At 37.9% G+C, this 16,448-nt stretch overlaps 1 protein-coding gene across 1 annotated transcript in view; it reads left to right on the top strand.

The window, feature by feature from the left end:
- The first annotated feature begins 5,194 nt into the window (after nt 1-5,194).
- The window catches only part of TMEM114 (transmembrane protein 114), a 20,946-nt gene continuing 9,692 nt past the window's right edge, over nt 5,195-16,448 (top strand). The window contains exons 1-2 of the mRNA XM_072418908.1: nt 5,195-6,981; nt 7,075-7,155. Of these exons, the coding sequence (XP_072275009.1) occupies nt 6,798-6,981; nt 7,075-7,155 (265 nt within the window). The 5' untranslated portion in view covers nt 5,195-6,797. The remainder of the gene's footprint in view (nt 6,982-7,074; nt 7,156-16,448) is intronic.

The raw sequence follows: 16,448 nt of genomic DNA, 5'->3' as shown, positions 1-16,448 counted from the left end.
CCCTATCCTAAAAAGGGGGTAAGCAGTATTTATATTATTTATAAAAATATAATTATTTTATTTTTTTAAGACAGCATACCCATTTACAGTATATTTAAATTACAGAAAAAGGGACAGAAGCCCATGTAAAAATCTAAAAATAATATAGGAACAATATTTACACAACACAGTATAAATATAATAAAAGAGACTTTTTAAAACATACAAAGTAAAACAGTAACTTTATTCCATTTAACTTTGATAAAATTAAAAATTGTACAGGATAAAAGAAAAATATTGTTTTTCATGCAAACTAATTTGAGTAATGTTATTGAAAAGATTATTTTTAAAATGTAAACAGTATTGTAAAAATGAAAATATTTCCAGTCCAAAAGGGATTGAAATGAATGAGACTAAATGTAACTTGAAACTTTGATTGTTTGATTTTTGAAAGGAGGCTTTACAAAGGAAAGTTCACTTTGTTAATTAATGGTTAATTAAAGTTAAAGCTTTTTACTTCAACTGGGTAAAGCAGTGTTTCTTAACAAGTGTTCCTTTTGAGCAGAGGTAGGCAAACTTTTTTGCCCACTAGGCCATTTCAGGGGTAGGCAGGAGCAAACTAGGCCGGTCTCTCTCCAGTCCCGCCATAATGGCTCCGCCACCACCTGGAACGCCTCCTGGATGGAAATCCCTATCCTCCGCAATGCATATGGAGGAGAGGGAATGTTCCCCATTTACCCCGGTGGCGGAAGTGTTAACGCTGGCTGGGGTAAATAGCGAAGGGAGCCGCAGCACGGAGGCTCAAGAGCCGCATGTGGCTCCGGAGCTCCGGCTCCGGTAGTTGGTTCTGACTCTACCGTGGGTTACTGGCCAGGATTAGGCCAGGTGGGCCAGGGGCCATTAGGCTGGAACAAAAAACCGGCTGGGCTAGGTGGTCACTATTCTGACATAAAAGATACTCAAGAATCTATTTATGAAACCTTTATTCTTTGCAAGTCCTTTAGTGTTATTCTTGGTCTCTTTTAAAATAGTTATTTAATAATCCAGTTTTACATATATGTAGAAAGATTGAAAAAGTGGCTAACAATGAAATGCTGTTTACATGTTTAGCAATTACCTAGACAAGCTCTTCGTTGACTGATAGGTCTTTCTGATAGCTCTTCACTTGACTGATAGGTCAGTCTTTTATGAGAGTCAAGTTGTTTTTTTTTCTCGAAATTACAGAGTGAAATTATTAGTTACACCAATACTGAGTGATGTTATGAGATGTGAGTGGGATGTTATCAGTTTGTACACATTGATTAAATATATTTATGGTCTGATTGCAGTTGAATTCTTGCATGTAAAATAAGAAAATATTCTGAGAATCAATGTTTTCTTGAAAATATTGAAAATTATACAACAAACATATGTTTTTTTTCTAAGGAGGGTTTTTTTTAGGGGGCTGTGATTTGTCCACAGCTCTCTCACTCATCTACTAATGTCTTTTATGGATAATAATGAATTCAAATGTTTGCTAAGTGATCATTTTAAAGCCAATCCACGGTTCAATCCATGGTACAGACTTTTATAACCATATTGTCAGGGTATGTACCAGCAGAATTAGGAAGGAAACAAGCATTGGCTGCATACACTAAATAGCCTCAAGTCAGGGATGAGTTATGGGTATTTATTTGCAAATGAATGCAAACAATAGTGAATAATAGAGGACAGAAACGCAGTGCAGGCAACTCTGGCGAAAGCAAATGAATACACTGTACAACCAAACCCCCAGTAAGATAGGAGAACCAAAAGACCATAAACCTAAGAGAAGGTTCTAAATGACTAAACGAGGGGTTTTTGGGTTGTGATCTTATACAAACAACTTCAATCGTGCAATGTGCAGAGAGCAATATAGACTCAGTGTCACGATCTGGGAACAAGCTAGGAGCGGAGGAGCAAGGAGTTCATGACACTACAGGTTATCAGGGAAGCTTGACTGTGAAAATGGCAGGGAGCTATCCAGCACTTCAGATAGCATAATGGGTAGAGCTACCACCAGACACAAAAGCACCCCTAGGCTCGGATCCCAATCCTGGTGCTCAGTCCATTTCTGGCAAGTTTACAGTTATTTAATATATGACAAGGGCATCAAGTAAAATGTGTACAAAATATATATAGTAAAATTGACAAAATAGTAGTATTGGTAAAATATGTATAGGACTTGTAGAAAGCCAATATCTAGATGGGGTAAAGGTGTATATTTATATGCCATGTCTCGAAAATAGCGTATTGTGATACGAAAAATTAGCATTTATACGGGAATGCAGGACTCAGTAAAAGTGTGTATAGATATAATATTACAAGATAATCAATGGAGTAGAAAAAAGGGGGTATATGCCCACTTACCCAAATGCTTCTTTGGTGTATGAAAAATGTCCTTTGGTAAGGTAGTGCAGAGTTGCTCCAGGCATGATGACGTAAGTGTTGAATGAGCAAAGCATTTGTGTAGAGCTGGTCTCCCTAAATTGCTACCTCCCAGGAAGTAGAATAGGCATGCAGGGACTGCCCATCTAAGGGCCTATGGTGTCTCAGATTATTTATTGCGCCTGTGTTAAACTGTCAATTGGACTGGACTTAACTACTTGTCACAAACCCAATCTATCCAAAATACACCCTAAATTTCATTCTATCAACAGATTTTTGCCCAACCCACATATCTCCATGTATGTGAATTCTGTCACCAAAAACTAGCTAACCCACTAGAAGCACAAATATATCTCTCTCATAGGCTCTCATAAATCTCAAATCCATCAAATCATTATGAAACCTTTAGACAAAGGAGGGAATATTGTCATCATGAATCCAAGACAATATAAAATAATGTGTCTCAGAGTTTTAGGGAATTCCCCTTGAGGCACTGGACCAAGTCTACTTAGAATTCCATGGTATCTTTCAGGAGGCCTTTGCCAAGGGGACCATAAAATGAACTTTTCTCCAATATTATCATGCTGAAATACACCAGCCATATCATCATTTGGAAGAGGTATAATAATGATGTACTCATGCTTTGGACAGGCCAAACCCAAAACAGCTAACAACTTTAATCTAAGATTCACCATGAACTCTGACTATAAATCTATAACGATAGGGGATAATTTAATACTCAACTCTGCACTTTTTAGAAAAGCAACAGCAGGGAACACCATCCTGCATGCCACAAGTGCCTACCCATTACCCTTCGTTAGAATAATCCCCTACAGTTAATACCTGAGATTAAAGAGAAACTGCACGAACACTGATGAATTTGAAACCCAGGCCCAACAACAGGGATAGATTATTGAACCCAGGCTACAGCAAAATATTACTTAAAAAACATAAAACAAATCAACAACTAAAACCTCTAAGTAGGGAAGAAATTCTATACGAAAACAAGGACACAAACACAGATTGCATGACTAGAATTATCACTTGACACCATGAACAAATATGGGGCTATATGCCAAAAGCATTGGGATTTCTAATAAGCAATCCTAATCAATAAATGCTTTAAACCACGTCCACAACTCATATTCAGGAAGGCAGCATCCTTGAAAAACACCGAGATCAAAAGCCATTATGCTATATAACATTACAAAACCCCTAACAATGAGTCTCAAAATCTGCTCACAATGTAAGTGAATAAAGGAAGATCAAGATCAAACACCACATCAACTGTGCCATACCAGGGATCATTTTCATGATTGTAGGTTTTTTTTTTTAATTAGCAAAACAAAAATACCTTTCCATAAAAGAATCTATAAACACATATATACCATCACCAATGGAAAGATACCAACCCCGATCAGCCACCTTGTGAGAACTCAACATAACTATCAGGAATGCATTAGCTTCATTGCAAGGAAAGAATACTCTACTGGATTACTCTACTTAATGCCACCACCTATCTGGACCTTTATGATGTGACTTTTAAATCTTTCCAATAAATTATACTTTAGAAATAGATAATAATGGTACGGTTTGCAAGATTTGGAATGCGACCTCCCTTTAGTCATACAGTTGGGACACTTTGGAACGCTAGTTCCTCTCACATGGTCCCTGGATAATATAACACATATCATAATCCACTCCCTAACTTCAATGTTGTTTCCAGCAGTGATTACATCCCTACCTCGTATCTACCTATAACGCCATATAAGGTTCCTTATCATATAATATATACAAATTACACCAAATCCTAACGTGCAACAGAGATAATATCCACATGACATATGTCCCTCAGACACTCCTAGCTAGGGGTACTATTCTACCCTTATACTCACCTACGTGGGGTATAAATACCTTTATAATTACCTACCTACCTGTGCCATCCCTAACAAGGTCACACCTAAATCTTTGTCATATGTTTGACCCCCTGTTACGTCTCCTATGACACTATAATTTATATACGGCAGGGATATATATAATTCCCACTATGCCAGGTCATATGACTCAAGTGGTGTAATAGTCACTTTATGCTATCTAAAATCTTATTGTATCACTTTAAATACTTGTAAACAAACTGCTTTTATTGTCACTGTAACCCAAGATTTATATGTGGTTTATAGGTTTGTTAATATTGATATAAATAAATATATTTAACATACTGTAACTATTAACGCTATTTTGTTTGTATCCACATTTTATAGATAACACTAGGTTTATATATTTTTATACATATCGCCTTGTAATGTATTATTACATAATTTTAAATACTAATAAATTTATACCAATCTAAACAACAAGGTATTATTATATTATTTCAAACATTTATATACATACTGCTTCTAGTGTCAGTACGATCCTAGTTTCATACTTTGTTTGATGAATTAATATATTCACCTCTTCTCTGAATGTGAAGTGATCTAAAGTTTTCATACAGCCTAAAGCTGGCTCTACAGGTTGGCTCCCTCCTGATAGTCTAATTGAGTATAGTTCTGATTGATATCTCTCTGATGGCGCATGCATGCTCTGTGTGCCCGCTGTCACTGACCATGGCACAGCACCCTTGTACATTCCTACACAGACTACTTGGAACCAGCTAGATTAGCTTGGCTTTCTCTTGACAGCTTGACCCATGCTTACTAAATATTCCAGGACACCCTCACCATATGCTCTCAGATGGGCAGTCTATGCTTGCCCATCCCATTTCCTGGGAGGTAGATTTAAGGGGAGCAGCCCTATGCAAATGCTTTGCTCATTCCACACCTTGGACCTGGAGCTATTCTCACCACCTTATCAAAGGAAGTTTTCCATACACAAAAGTAGTATCTGGTTAAGTGGGCATATACCCCCCTCTCCCTTTTCTACATTGATTATCTTGATTTTATCTATATTCACTTTTACTAAGTCCTGCACCTTGGTAAATCCTAATTTAAACCTTGAATTTTACAGTATTTGCCCCTATCTCTTTATTATAAGAATCAACATTTCATCATACTCTTTGTACAGGACCTTACTTTAAATTTAATTCCCCGATTGCATAAGTCAGTAGCCCACCTGTATACCCAAATGTATTGCTAACCCTTTTCCACATTCTTTTTCCTCCCCAAGGCTCCATATGGTATTCACCCTTTGGTTGAGCTGAAAGCCTCTCGTACCCATAATTGGACTTGAATGGCTGCTTTACTGGAAAGAGACCTTCCACACTGCATCCTTATCCTCTTATGGTCCAACCTATGGGGAAATGGTTAATCTTCAACTTGCGGGAGAGTGAGTTTTTTTATGAGAACCTAGCTCACTGAACTCACATAGGTCTATGTTAGTTAGGGCAGGTTCAGACCTGCCTCGAAATCAAACCATCCCACATGGCTCATGGAGGCTTCTCTCCCACTTGCACCACAGTGCTCATTCCTAAAGAACCAATGTCTGTAGATTTGACACTCATATTCCATCAGGCTGCCATGGGTAGAAGCTACTGGTAGTATTTTTCCCAAGGCAGTGGTTCACTGGCATGACAAGGTGGTAAATGCACTGCATCCTACCAGTCTGAGCATAGCCCCATGGTTTTATCGCTACTCTTTTGATGGATGATCTCAGTATGCTAGCCATTTTGCTAGTGATCTGTTACTTGTTCCTGATTCAACCTGTGTCTGTTTGACATTAGCCTTGTCTTCCGAACTTTGCCTTTTGTCTCACCCCCATGGTAACTCCCTGGATCTGCCTAAACTATCATTACCTTAACTCTGCTTGTCTTGCTGAATTTGCCTTCTGTCCAATCTCCTAGTAATAATAGCAAGGTGTATCTAAATAAATGGCCAGTGAGTGTATATAGTTCATTATTAAAAATTTCAGGACAAATTAAACTGTGGCTAAGGGATTGTGTGCCCATATATATGGTGTCATTGTAAAGTAATATTGATTAGCTACTGCACATTATTCTAGTATTGTTTATATTAAGCTCTCATGCACTGTATATGAGCAATATTTTTTTTGTGGAAAATCTATTGTATGTAACTTGTAAATGCTAACCCTTTACAAATATATTCCATCTGCTCAAAATATGTTGGATAAAAAAAGTACATTACATTTGCAGGCAGCTCAGTCTATCCCTTCCCCACCTTCAGCACATCTTGCCTGCTTGATATGTGAGTCAGGATAGCTCTCAGTGTACTGCTTGTTGCATTTATGCAACCTTGTACTACTGTATACTGCACTAGAACATCACTGGACCTTGCTGAAGAATGTAAGATGGTAATTCTTTTACTTGCTACTAAAATGGACTTCTGCAGAGAATAGAAAACTGATTTATACAACACTATCACCTGTCTTTTTGGATTAAACAAGGAATCTAATGTACAATGAAGCTTAAATTGAGCATTTTGTCTTTGTTCATGGCTTTTCTTGGTATAGTGAGCTTTATATTTTTAGTGGTTGCTATTGGAACTGATTACTGGTATATTATTGATGCATCTAAACTGGAAATAAAAAGGAACTTTTCAGAGACCCTCAGATCCCACTCAGGACTTTGGAGGATGTGTAAATGTAAGTAATATTTGCATGTTATTAAAATTGAAATGTGCTGGAAAAGCCAAAATCTGTTACATATATTTATATTTGCCTTTGTTTCTCTTTCAGTTAAGGACAAGTGTTCCCCTTTGATAAATCCTTTTTGGCATGGCAATGTAAACTTTACTGATTCACAAAAACAACTTTTAAGTAAGTTGAAATTTGCCTTTCCTATGTGCTGTAAGGGTAGGTGTAAGTGTGTGTATTTGCAGGATATTAGTAGCAGTATCATTTCCTTTCCACATCAGACAATTTCATTACCATTAAAGACCTTTTAATTAACCACAAATAATAGCATGTGGTATCTATGTGCAGTAAGCAGACTACATGTATGGGAGTATATTTAGTTAAATCTTGCTAAATAAATATTGTTCGAGTTAAGGTACCCATGTAACATATTTTTTTTTTTTAAAAAGAGATACATAAAATATTGATTACAAAACAAAGACTGTGTTATTCTAAGAAACATAGAACATGTACATATATGTTTTAAAGCTGCATTTTTATTTTTGCTTTCAATGAGTTATATCATTTGTTTGACACAAATATTGCATTATTGTAGCATTTAAAAATATATTGTGGCTTTTCCAGCTATGGATTTATTGGTGTTTGCATTCACTTTAGGGAATAAATGTAAATTACTGGCAAATGTAATTTTTAAATGTAAAGTATTTTTTGTGTGTGTTACCTGCAGCACTGCAGCACTGCCTCTTGCAGGATATTTGTAGCACTGCTACAGATATTTCAAAGTATAAGACTTTCTTGCCTTCATGATAAACTCATCTTTCTAATGTAAATAAAATACAAAACTGTTATAAGCTTAAAACATTATAAACTGTATACATCACCTATATATCCATGTGAATACATAGCATTATTAATAGGATAAAAAGTGCATATAATTTACTATCCTTTTAAATAAAGAATTAGGACTAATGTTAAAGAAATAAAATAATTACTATGTATCTAAGACCTAGGTAAAACTCAAATCCTTTAGATAAATGTGTGTTAATCATGCAGAAGACATCTAATTTTTGTAGACATAAAAACACTCATATTACTATATTTTTATATCAACATTTTCTAGTACAGAAGGCAATGTAGACAATAGGGGGAACCATGATACATACATAGATCTTACAGTGTACAATAATAACATAGTGATACAAATACTACATTACAGAAAAACATTAGATTTGATAGAATACTGCAAGAGACAAGACTCTAGGACAGGGGTGTCAAACTCTGGCACGGCTCCTTTTTTTTGACCCCCAAAAGAATTCTTAATATGAATTGCAGCTGGCCAGCCGCTGCAATCTGTAGTAATGGCGGGCCAGCTGCAATTCATAATAAGCTGTCATTCTATAGACGCAAGTACAATGCCGCTGCTACATTTCCCGGCATAACTCGCGTCTCTAGACCAGCGGCCTCTCTGCCTATGCGTGGCCTCGCATTTTATAGAAGCAAGTGATGCCGGCAATTCTAGTAGCAGCATCACTCGTGTCTATTGAACAGCAGCCTATGCGTGGAATCCGCATAGACTGCTGTTTAAAAATTATCATTTTTATTATTATCAGGAATTATCATAGAGCTATTGCTATATTAATTGTTTTACAGCCCTAGAGAATGCAGCAATTCATTTGGTTTCACATTGCATACTCTAGCAAAATAAAACAATTAATCTTAATAAGAAAAAAGAAACAATTGATCTAAATAATTTAAATCAATCCACTGCATATTACTGCATGCTCTTCCCATGTGTTCTTGTTTCTTCGTATTGAGATTAATTGTTTTTTCAATTTCAAGTTTGGCCCGTGACTTGGTCTAAGTTTTTAATTTAGGCCCTCTATGTTTTTGAGTTTGACATCCCTTGTCTAGGGGAAAGACAAGGTGAGGTTAAGAAAAAGGTAGCAAAGGAACAGTGAGTCATTTGCCAACTGGTGTAGAAGGCAGATGTGGATACGTAACTGAAGGAGACCATGACAGTGTTTTTGCCTTTTATTTTTTAGTATGAGGAACAGAATGTAGAAGCAAGAGATGAAGCTTGTGAGAGGTCCTGGATGGAGGATTTTGTGAGCCAACTGAAGGGTTCAGTTGGAACTATATTTGATAACACTGGGGAAAATTTTTGAACCAATTGAATGTTGACATTAATTTTTTAGCTTATTTACACTAAAACAGGTATGCTGATTCTGAAAGTGCAGCTAGTTTTCTTCTATCACGTCAGGTTTTTTTCTCTACTGCATATATTATTACGATTAATGAAGTGTGGATTTGTATAGGCTATTCATTTACATGCAAGACAACCCGGACTCATTTTGTTTCACCATTCCCAGTCAAAGGGTGAACATCAGCACATTTGTAGAGCAAGCCTATTTGGCATATTTCAAAGTTAAACTTAGGGATCAAGATAAGTCTTGGGCCCCTCATAAGGTGTGCAAACAGTGTGTCGAGGGTTTACGGATGTGGAAAAATGGAACATGTGATAAGATGCCATTTGGTATACCTATGGTTTGGCGAGAGCCAGGAGATCGTTTCAGTGACTGTTACTTTTGTATGGTGAAAACTTCAGCATAAAACAGGAAAAATAAATGTAACAGAGTATTCTAGTCTACCATTCGCTATACGCCCAGTGGCTCATTCAGATGAAATTCCAGAGCCAGTTTTCATTACACTTCCCTCTCTTGAGGACCATGATAATGGTGATGAACTAGGTGACAACAAGAACGAAGAGTTTGAAATTGAAGAGGATTCTGTTCATAAGGGATTTAATCAGCATGAGTTGAGTGATTTGGCACGTGATTTTGGACTATCAAAGAAGGCTTTAGAACTCTTACCATCAAGACTCCATAGGAAAAACTTGAAAGAGGAACAAAGGTATTGTACTTTCAAACCAGAGAAATCCCATTTCTACAGTACTTTAGAACTGACAGTGGCTTTGTGTATTGCCATAACATACCTGGTTTAATGGAGGAATTGGGAATTCCAATCTATAACCCAACTGAATGGTGACTATTCATCATAGCAAAAGTGTGTCCTCCTTCACAATGGCAAAATATTTGGGTCAGTCCCAATTGTCCAGTCAGTTTCTCTTTGTGATGAATATGCAGACATAAAGAAAGTTGTTGAGTTGTTGCAATACCACCAACACAATTGGGTCATCTGTGTTGACCTTAAAATGTTATGCTTCCTTCTTGGTCAGCATTGCGGATACACCAAGTATCCCTGTTATCTGTGCATGTGGGACAGCAGAGCTCGTGAGAGGCATTGGGTGGAAAGGAATTGGCCTCCAAATTCTGCTTTAAAACCAGGTGATCCAAACATTCTACATGAGCCACTTGTTGATACAAAGAATATTTTATTCCCGCCTCTACACAAAAAAATGGGTCTGATGAAGCAGGTAATTAAAGCTTTGCCAACTGAAGGAGACTGTTTCAAGTACCTTTTTTTGGCATTTCCTAGCCTGTCATTTGAAAAAATAAAGGCCGGTGTGTTTGGTCAACAGATTCGGCAGCTCATCGAAGATGAACATTTCATCAGGACAATGTCAGAAGTCGAAAAGAATGTTTGGTTATCATTCAAAGCCATTGTCAAGGACTTTATTGAAAACATATGAACAAGTAATTACACAGAAATCCTCCAGAAACTCTTGGAGAGCTACAAAATACTTGATTGCAATATGAGCATCAAGGTGCATTTTCTGCATAGCCATCTTTCTAACTTCCTGGAAAACCTTGGTGCAGTCAGTGATAAGCAAGGTGAATGATTCCACCAAGATTTAAAGGTCATGGAAGGACGGTATCAGGGTAGATGGGATGTACATATGATGGCTGACTACTGTTGGAGCATCTGGTGGGATTGTCCTAACACTGAACACACCAGGAAAGTCTAGAAGTGTAAATTTTTACCTTAAACGCTTAACCGATTAATTTACAAATGTTTTACTTTAAAAAAAAATGTCATAGAGAAACAATAAATCCTTTGTATGAACTAAGGAATTTTTAATAAACAGTACATACAAGTTAATATTTCATTATTTTTTCATTGTATGTAAAATTTGTATGGTTTTTAAAAAATAGGAGGGTACCCTATATCCTAACAACCTGATGTGATAGCAAAAAACTGGGGTAATTTCTGGATTCACTACCCAAAAATTAGTAAAAAAACAAGTGTAAGATCTAACTCAGCAAAAAGTGCGTTCCCAGTGTTATTAGTAAGGCTATGTATGGAGGGTAAGGAGTTTGAACTGTTTGAATTGTTTTTTTGATGAATAAATTGTGGAGGAATTGAAAAGAGAGCCAGTATCTGAACAATGCAAGGAGATGTGAATTGGAGAGAGAATAGCTGAGAATCAAATAATACCCCCAGGAATCAGGCTTAAAAGTTCATTAATGAAGTGTTATCTACATTTACGGTGACTAACCAAGGGAAAGCGCAAGCAGATAGTGTAAAGATAACACACTTTGTTTGCGCATAGTACATTTGAGGAAAAAGGATTCCATAAATGGAGAAACAATAGACAGATAGTTAGGAACACAAGATAATAGGAAAGAAAAGTCAAAAGCAGAGACATATATTTAGGTGCCATTGGCATAGAAGTGATAGTGAAAGCCAAAAAAGAGTATTAATTGTCTTAGAGTCTGAGTGTAGATGGTTTAAAGAATGGGTCCAGGGACAGAATTCTGTGATACAACAGCAGACAGTGGTTGTGGGGTAGAATTAGTGTGGTAGTAGGAGACAGTAAAAGAATACCTTAACAGGTAAGAGGAAATCCAAGAATGTGATTGGCCCTTAATGACAACAGATGAGAGAGCCTGAAGAAGCAGAGAATGGCTAAGTTAAAGTTTGAGGACAGGACTAGGTGAATGAGTATGACAAAGTTTTCTTTTGGATTTTTGATCAGAAGGTCATTCCTGAATTTGGTGTATGCTGCTTCAAACAAGGGGTTCACACAAGGAGTTATTGTTCTGTACCTCTCATAAGGTGGAGACCTGGGACACAGAACAAGCATTCTTCAGGAAATATGCATTAAGGTTAATTTGAAGGGACAATTTAGTCAGAGGAAACTTGAGCAGAAACTCATTAATTCGCCAATTACACTTCCCAACCCAGGACAGAGCCAAACTCAACCACCAGCAGTGAAGGGGCATGATCAGAACAGGTGATTGGTTCAATGACAGAGGACGTGGTGGACCTAAGGGGCAGGTTATTAAAAAAAAAAGGTATATTGCCTATCTGTTGGATATTGTAGGCATCAGGCATCAAACAAACTGAATTGATGGAGCAGGTGTCTATTACCAAAAGGAGGGACAGGAAATGGGAGTGATAGTGGTGGGGAGATATAAGGCATCCAATAAATGACAATCTAAACGGGCAGTATGGGGCAGGTTGAATTCTTCCCCCACAATAAAGTGGGTGTGGGGAAGTTATGATACCAGGGACAGTACCCTTCCTAGGAACTGTATATATATATATATATATGTTTTATATTTATATTTACATAAAACCCCCATAACTAATAAAATGGAACAATTTGATCCAAGTCGGAGGGAATCTCACCCCTGCCGACGGGTCCACTTAGGCCAGGCATGGCCAAAGTCCAGCCTGTGTGCCAATTGCAGCCCATGTTCAGGTTTTCACTGTCCCGCAGCCTCTGTCATCCAATCAATAATATGCGGCTTGTTGAAAGTTAACCTGTGGGTATGTGGTATTAATGCGGCAGCTATAGTTGTGGAAGTAGGTGGCATTTGATGGTAGACTGAGAGTGGGCCCTCCCAAACTGAGGTGGTTTGTCTCACTGTCACAAGGGCATAGAAAGAGAGGGCACCCAACAAAGTGGCACAGGGCTGGGGGGATAGGTTGCAGCTTGGAAAAGAGTGGCCCTGTATAGCACTTACCCCCATTCCTGAGGACAGTTGAGATGCATCCAATTCCCCAGCACTTCCAACTGTGCCAGAAAAAAATGCTAGGGAGTGGTGGCGACAAGTAGCAGGTGGAAGAACTCCTGGTTTGCTGGTATAAGCAGCCTTCATGGTGCCCTCTGTTTGCATAGCTGGCCACGTTGGAGCTGAGAGCTCTGAATGCTGGCTGTGTGCTGCGGGGTAATCCCCCCCATGTTGTATTCTTTTACAAAGAGAGGTCTTCACAAAAAATTTCTTGTGTGTTGCATGCAAGATACCATTCGTATGGAAAGGTTACAAGCGGAAGAGATTGAATTATTGTAATGCATGCATAAGCAATGGAAAACTAAAAGCATAAGATCTTTGTGAAGTGATGAGTCTGAACATGATCCACAAATATGGCTGTAAGTAACTGGATGAGTCGGTAAAAAGTATATCCAAATTGATGGTTAAACAGTGCCTAGGAATATGAAAATATTTTAATTTACAATGTCATGTAGTACCTTCAGGAAAATGACTGACAAAAACTTAAAAATACCATGATAAAGAATGCTCCAAAATATATCTGAAGACAACTGAATCCTGCCTAGATACTAAAATTACTAAACTATGAGTACACACTCATAACCTCATCACACGCACAAATACAAGACTTTTCTAGAGCTGCTCCAACTCTCTGGAATGGTCTTCCTCGTCCTATTCGGCTTGCTCCTACTTTCTGCTCATTTAAAAGAGCACTCAAAACCCATTTTTTCAAACTTGCCTACCCGGCTTCTTCTGTCATTTGAAACCATCACTACTTCCCACACTACATATCTCATATCCTTTGTGTGTGAAATTCCCCCACCTACTAGATTGTAAGCTCTTCGGGGCAGGGTCCTCTCCTCCTGTATCACTGTCTGTATTAGTCTGTCATTTGCAATCCCTATTTAATGTACAGCGCTGCGTAATATGTTGGCGCTATATAAATCCTGTTTAATAATAATAATAATAATAATACACACAGATTAGCCAGAGTCGTAAAAGTTGTATTGTTTCTGCGACACATCTTACAAACTTGCCCACAGTTCAAGTACTGAATTAACAAGCGGTGCCACCCTAACAAATTTATAATTGAGCAGGAATTTATTGGTACTCCTACACACGTGTTAAAGTTTCACTAATATATTCCATATAGATTGTAAACTCTTCGGGGCAGGGTTCTCTCCTCCTGTATATAGTCTATAGTCCCCCCCCCTAGTTCTGGCGGTGTGGTGCTGGTGGACCTCTTCTGTACAATTAATGCCACAATACGATCATAGGGAAATAAGAATCTTGCTGGAAAAACAAAACATCAGCTGCATTTCTCTTAATTACTGTTTTGAGTGTTGGCAGTGACAGCCACATCAAGTCAAGGTCTAAGTATTTTTCCTTTTTTTTGTGGTAAAAATAGGTACATTTGTTTTTATTTGCATGTGTTAATTTTCAAGTGTAAATGGTATTATTTAATTAAAATATCAATCGAATTGTCACATTTACCTCTTCTTTGGTAAAACGCATGCGCATCTTTCCTGTGCATGCAGGCAGTTCTGACTGGGGGCATGCGTACTCTAGCAAGCTTTATCAGCTTTGCCGGCCAATCAAGAAATAGCCTCTTAATTACCCCTGGCTATTTTGCTAGCTCACACACTGCACTCAGTATTCGTGCAATGTGTCTCCATTGTGCCAAGCCCCTAGTTCTGTGAGCTAGTTCCTGTTCACCGGCTGCCTAATTCAGTGTTTCCTCTGTCCAGCTCCTGTGTTAACCTCTTGTTGTCCAGTCTGTTGGTTCCCAACCAACTTCCCTGTGCTGTTCCAGTGTTCCTGTCTGTCTTTGGATATCCCTGAGTCACCTGTGCTTCCTGTTGCTTCCAGTGTCTCCTGTGTTCCCTGTGCCCACAGTGTCACTAGTGTCTATCTCCTGGATCCCTGGCAAATGACACCTGGTGTGTGACCTGACCTTTCTTGCCTGCTACTAGCCTCAACTTCGGTTTCCATCCACTATCCTTCTGCTTTGTGATTTGGTACCGTGTTGTGCCCAAGGACCGCAACCTGGGAGTAACTAGCAGCGCAACATCCTCACCATCAGAGGCTCTGGAGAAAACCTGGTTACTGCTTGGCCCTTCTCAGGGCTCACATCACCTCCGTGCAAGCCATAGCACCCCCCGGTGGTCCTGTCTCTCTGTGCGTGACACAAATCTTTTTGCAATCTGGTAATTATGTTTCAATAATTTTCATTCAAAGGAAGAATATATTATGATACAAAAAAGGGAAAGGGATAATGTCATGGTAAAGGGCAACTAGGATACATAATTCATCCAAGGGTTCTATATCTTTTGAAACTTTGCTAAATTATTATTTAAAAAACCTGAGTTTATCTATCTATTGAACATTATCCAATTCAACTTGGGTTTAAGAAATCAATAAGGACAGCAGTTCCAAATAATTTAATTAAAATTCACCAGTGGGGTTTTTAGGGAAATTATCCCAGGCTACTGAATATAATGAATTACAGAAATGTCCAAAGCAGTCTGGTAATTAAAGGTAACTGCAATTTGGGTTTTTGCGTTTTCCCCCTACACGTCCTCTTACATGCAAGGTTAACCTGTCATTATAATTACAAACTTGATGTAAAGCCACCTTGTAAAGAATAGCATGTTTATTTACTTTTTTTTTTATTTTTATGTTTATTTATTTATGGACTTATTGGTGGTCCATGTTAAAAAAAAGCCCACTGTGTGACAAAACTTCAACTACTGCAGTACTTTTTGGTTTGGTAAATACCTGCTCCATTATGCAATAATTGCAATTATGTTTCTCACAACAGGAAGAATCACAGCATGTGACAGAGTTTTGCAGGACAGCTTGGAATACAATAGTGTTTGCTACTCTGACATCCCCACCTTGCTTTAGCCTTTTACTTTTTAACAGTTTTAATTGATGTTAATGTGCAACTCTTGGCACAAGGTGCTGAGCAAAGCCTGTGTTACAGATAACAGTTTTGGTGTTGTCTTCCCCCGGGAGCCTGATTCATCAAGCAAAATCAGAAATTCACCCAGATTTTCAGCCGCTGGTAATACGCTGGTGTTTTCTCCCGACATATATCAACTGAAATGATTGTACGATTTGAAGCGCGGAACTTTGGCAGCTTGACACTAGCGAGCTTGCATTAAAAGCCAATCTTTCCCTAAAAAATAATTCTTTCAAGTGGCATACATCTTCCAGTTAGCCCTAAATAAAAATGTATGATGTGTTCATATATATATTACATATATTTATTAATATATATATTATTATACATATATATTAGCTAAGAAATAAGCATAATTTTAAATGACCTAATATTTTCAGGTTCAGAAAGAGTTAATTGATTCAGCTGTTTACACAGGCAAATGCCTAAACGCTTAAGATGGCTGACCGGAGGATCCGCCTGGTAATAAATCCCTGAGTACTCTGGTGGGCAAGACCTCGCTTTTGCCACCCATCTTCTTGTTTGCTTCTATGGATATATATCTATCTATATAT

Source organism: Pyxicephalus adspersus, chromosome 7, assembly GCF_032062135.1.
Source record: "Pyxicephalus adspersus chromosome 7, UCB_Pads_2.0, whole genome shotgun sequence".
Classification (NCBI taxonomy): Eukaryota; Metazoa; Chordata; class Amphibia; order Anura; family Pyxicephalidae; genus Pyxicephalus; species Pyxicephalus adspersus.
This window is presented reverse-complemented; position numbering and strand designations above follow the sequence as displayed.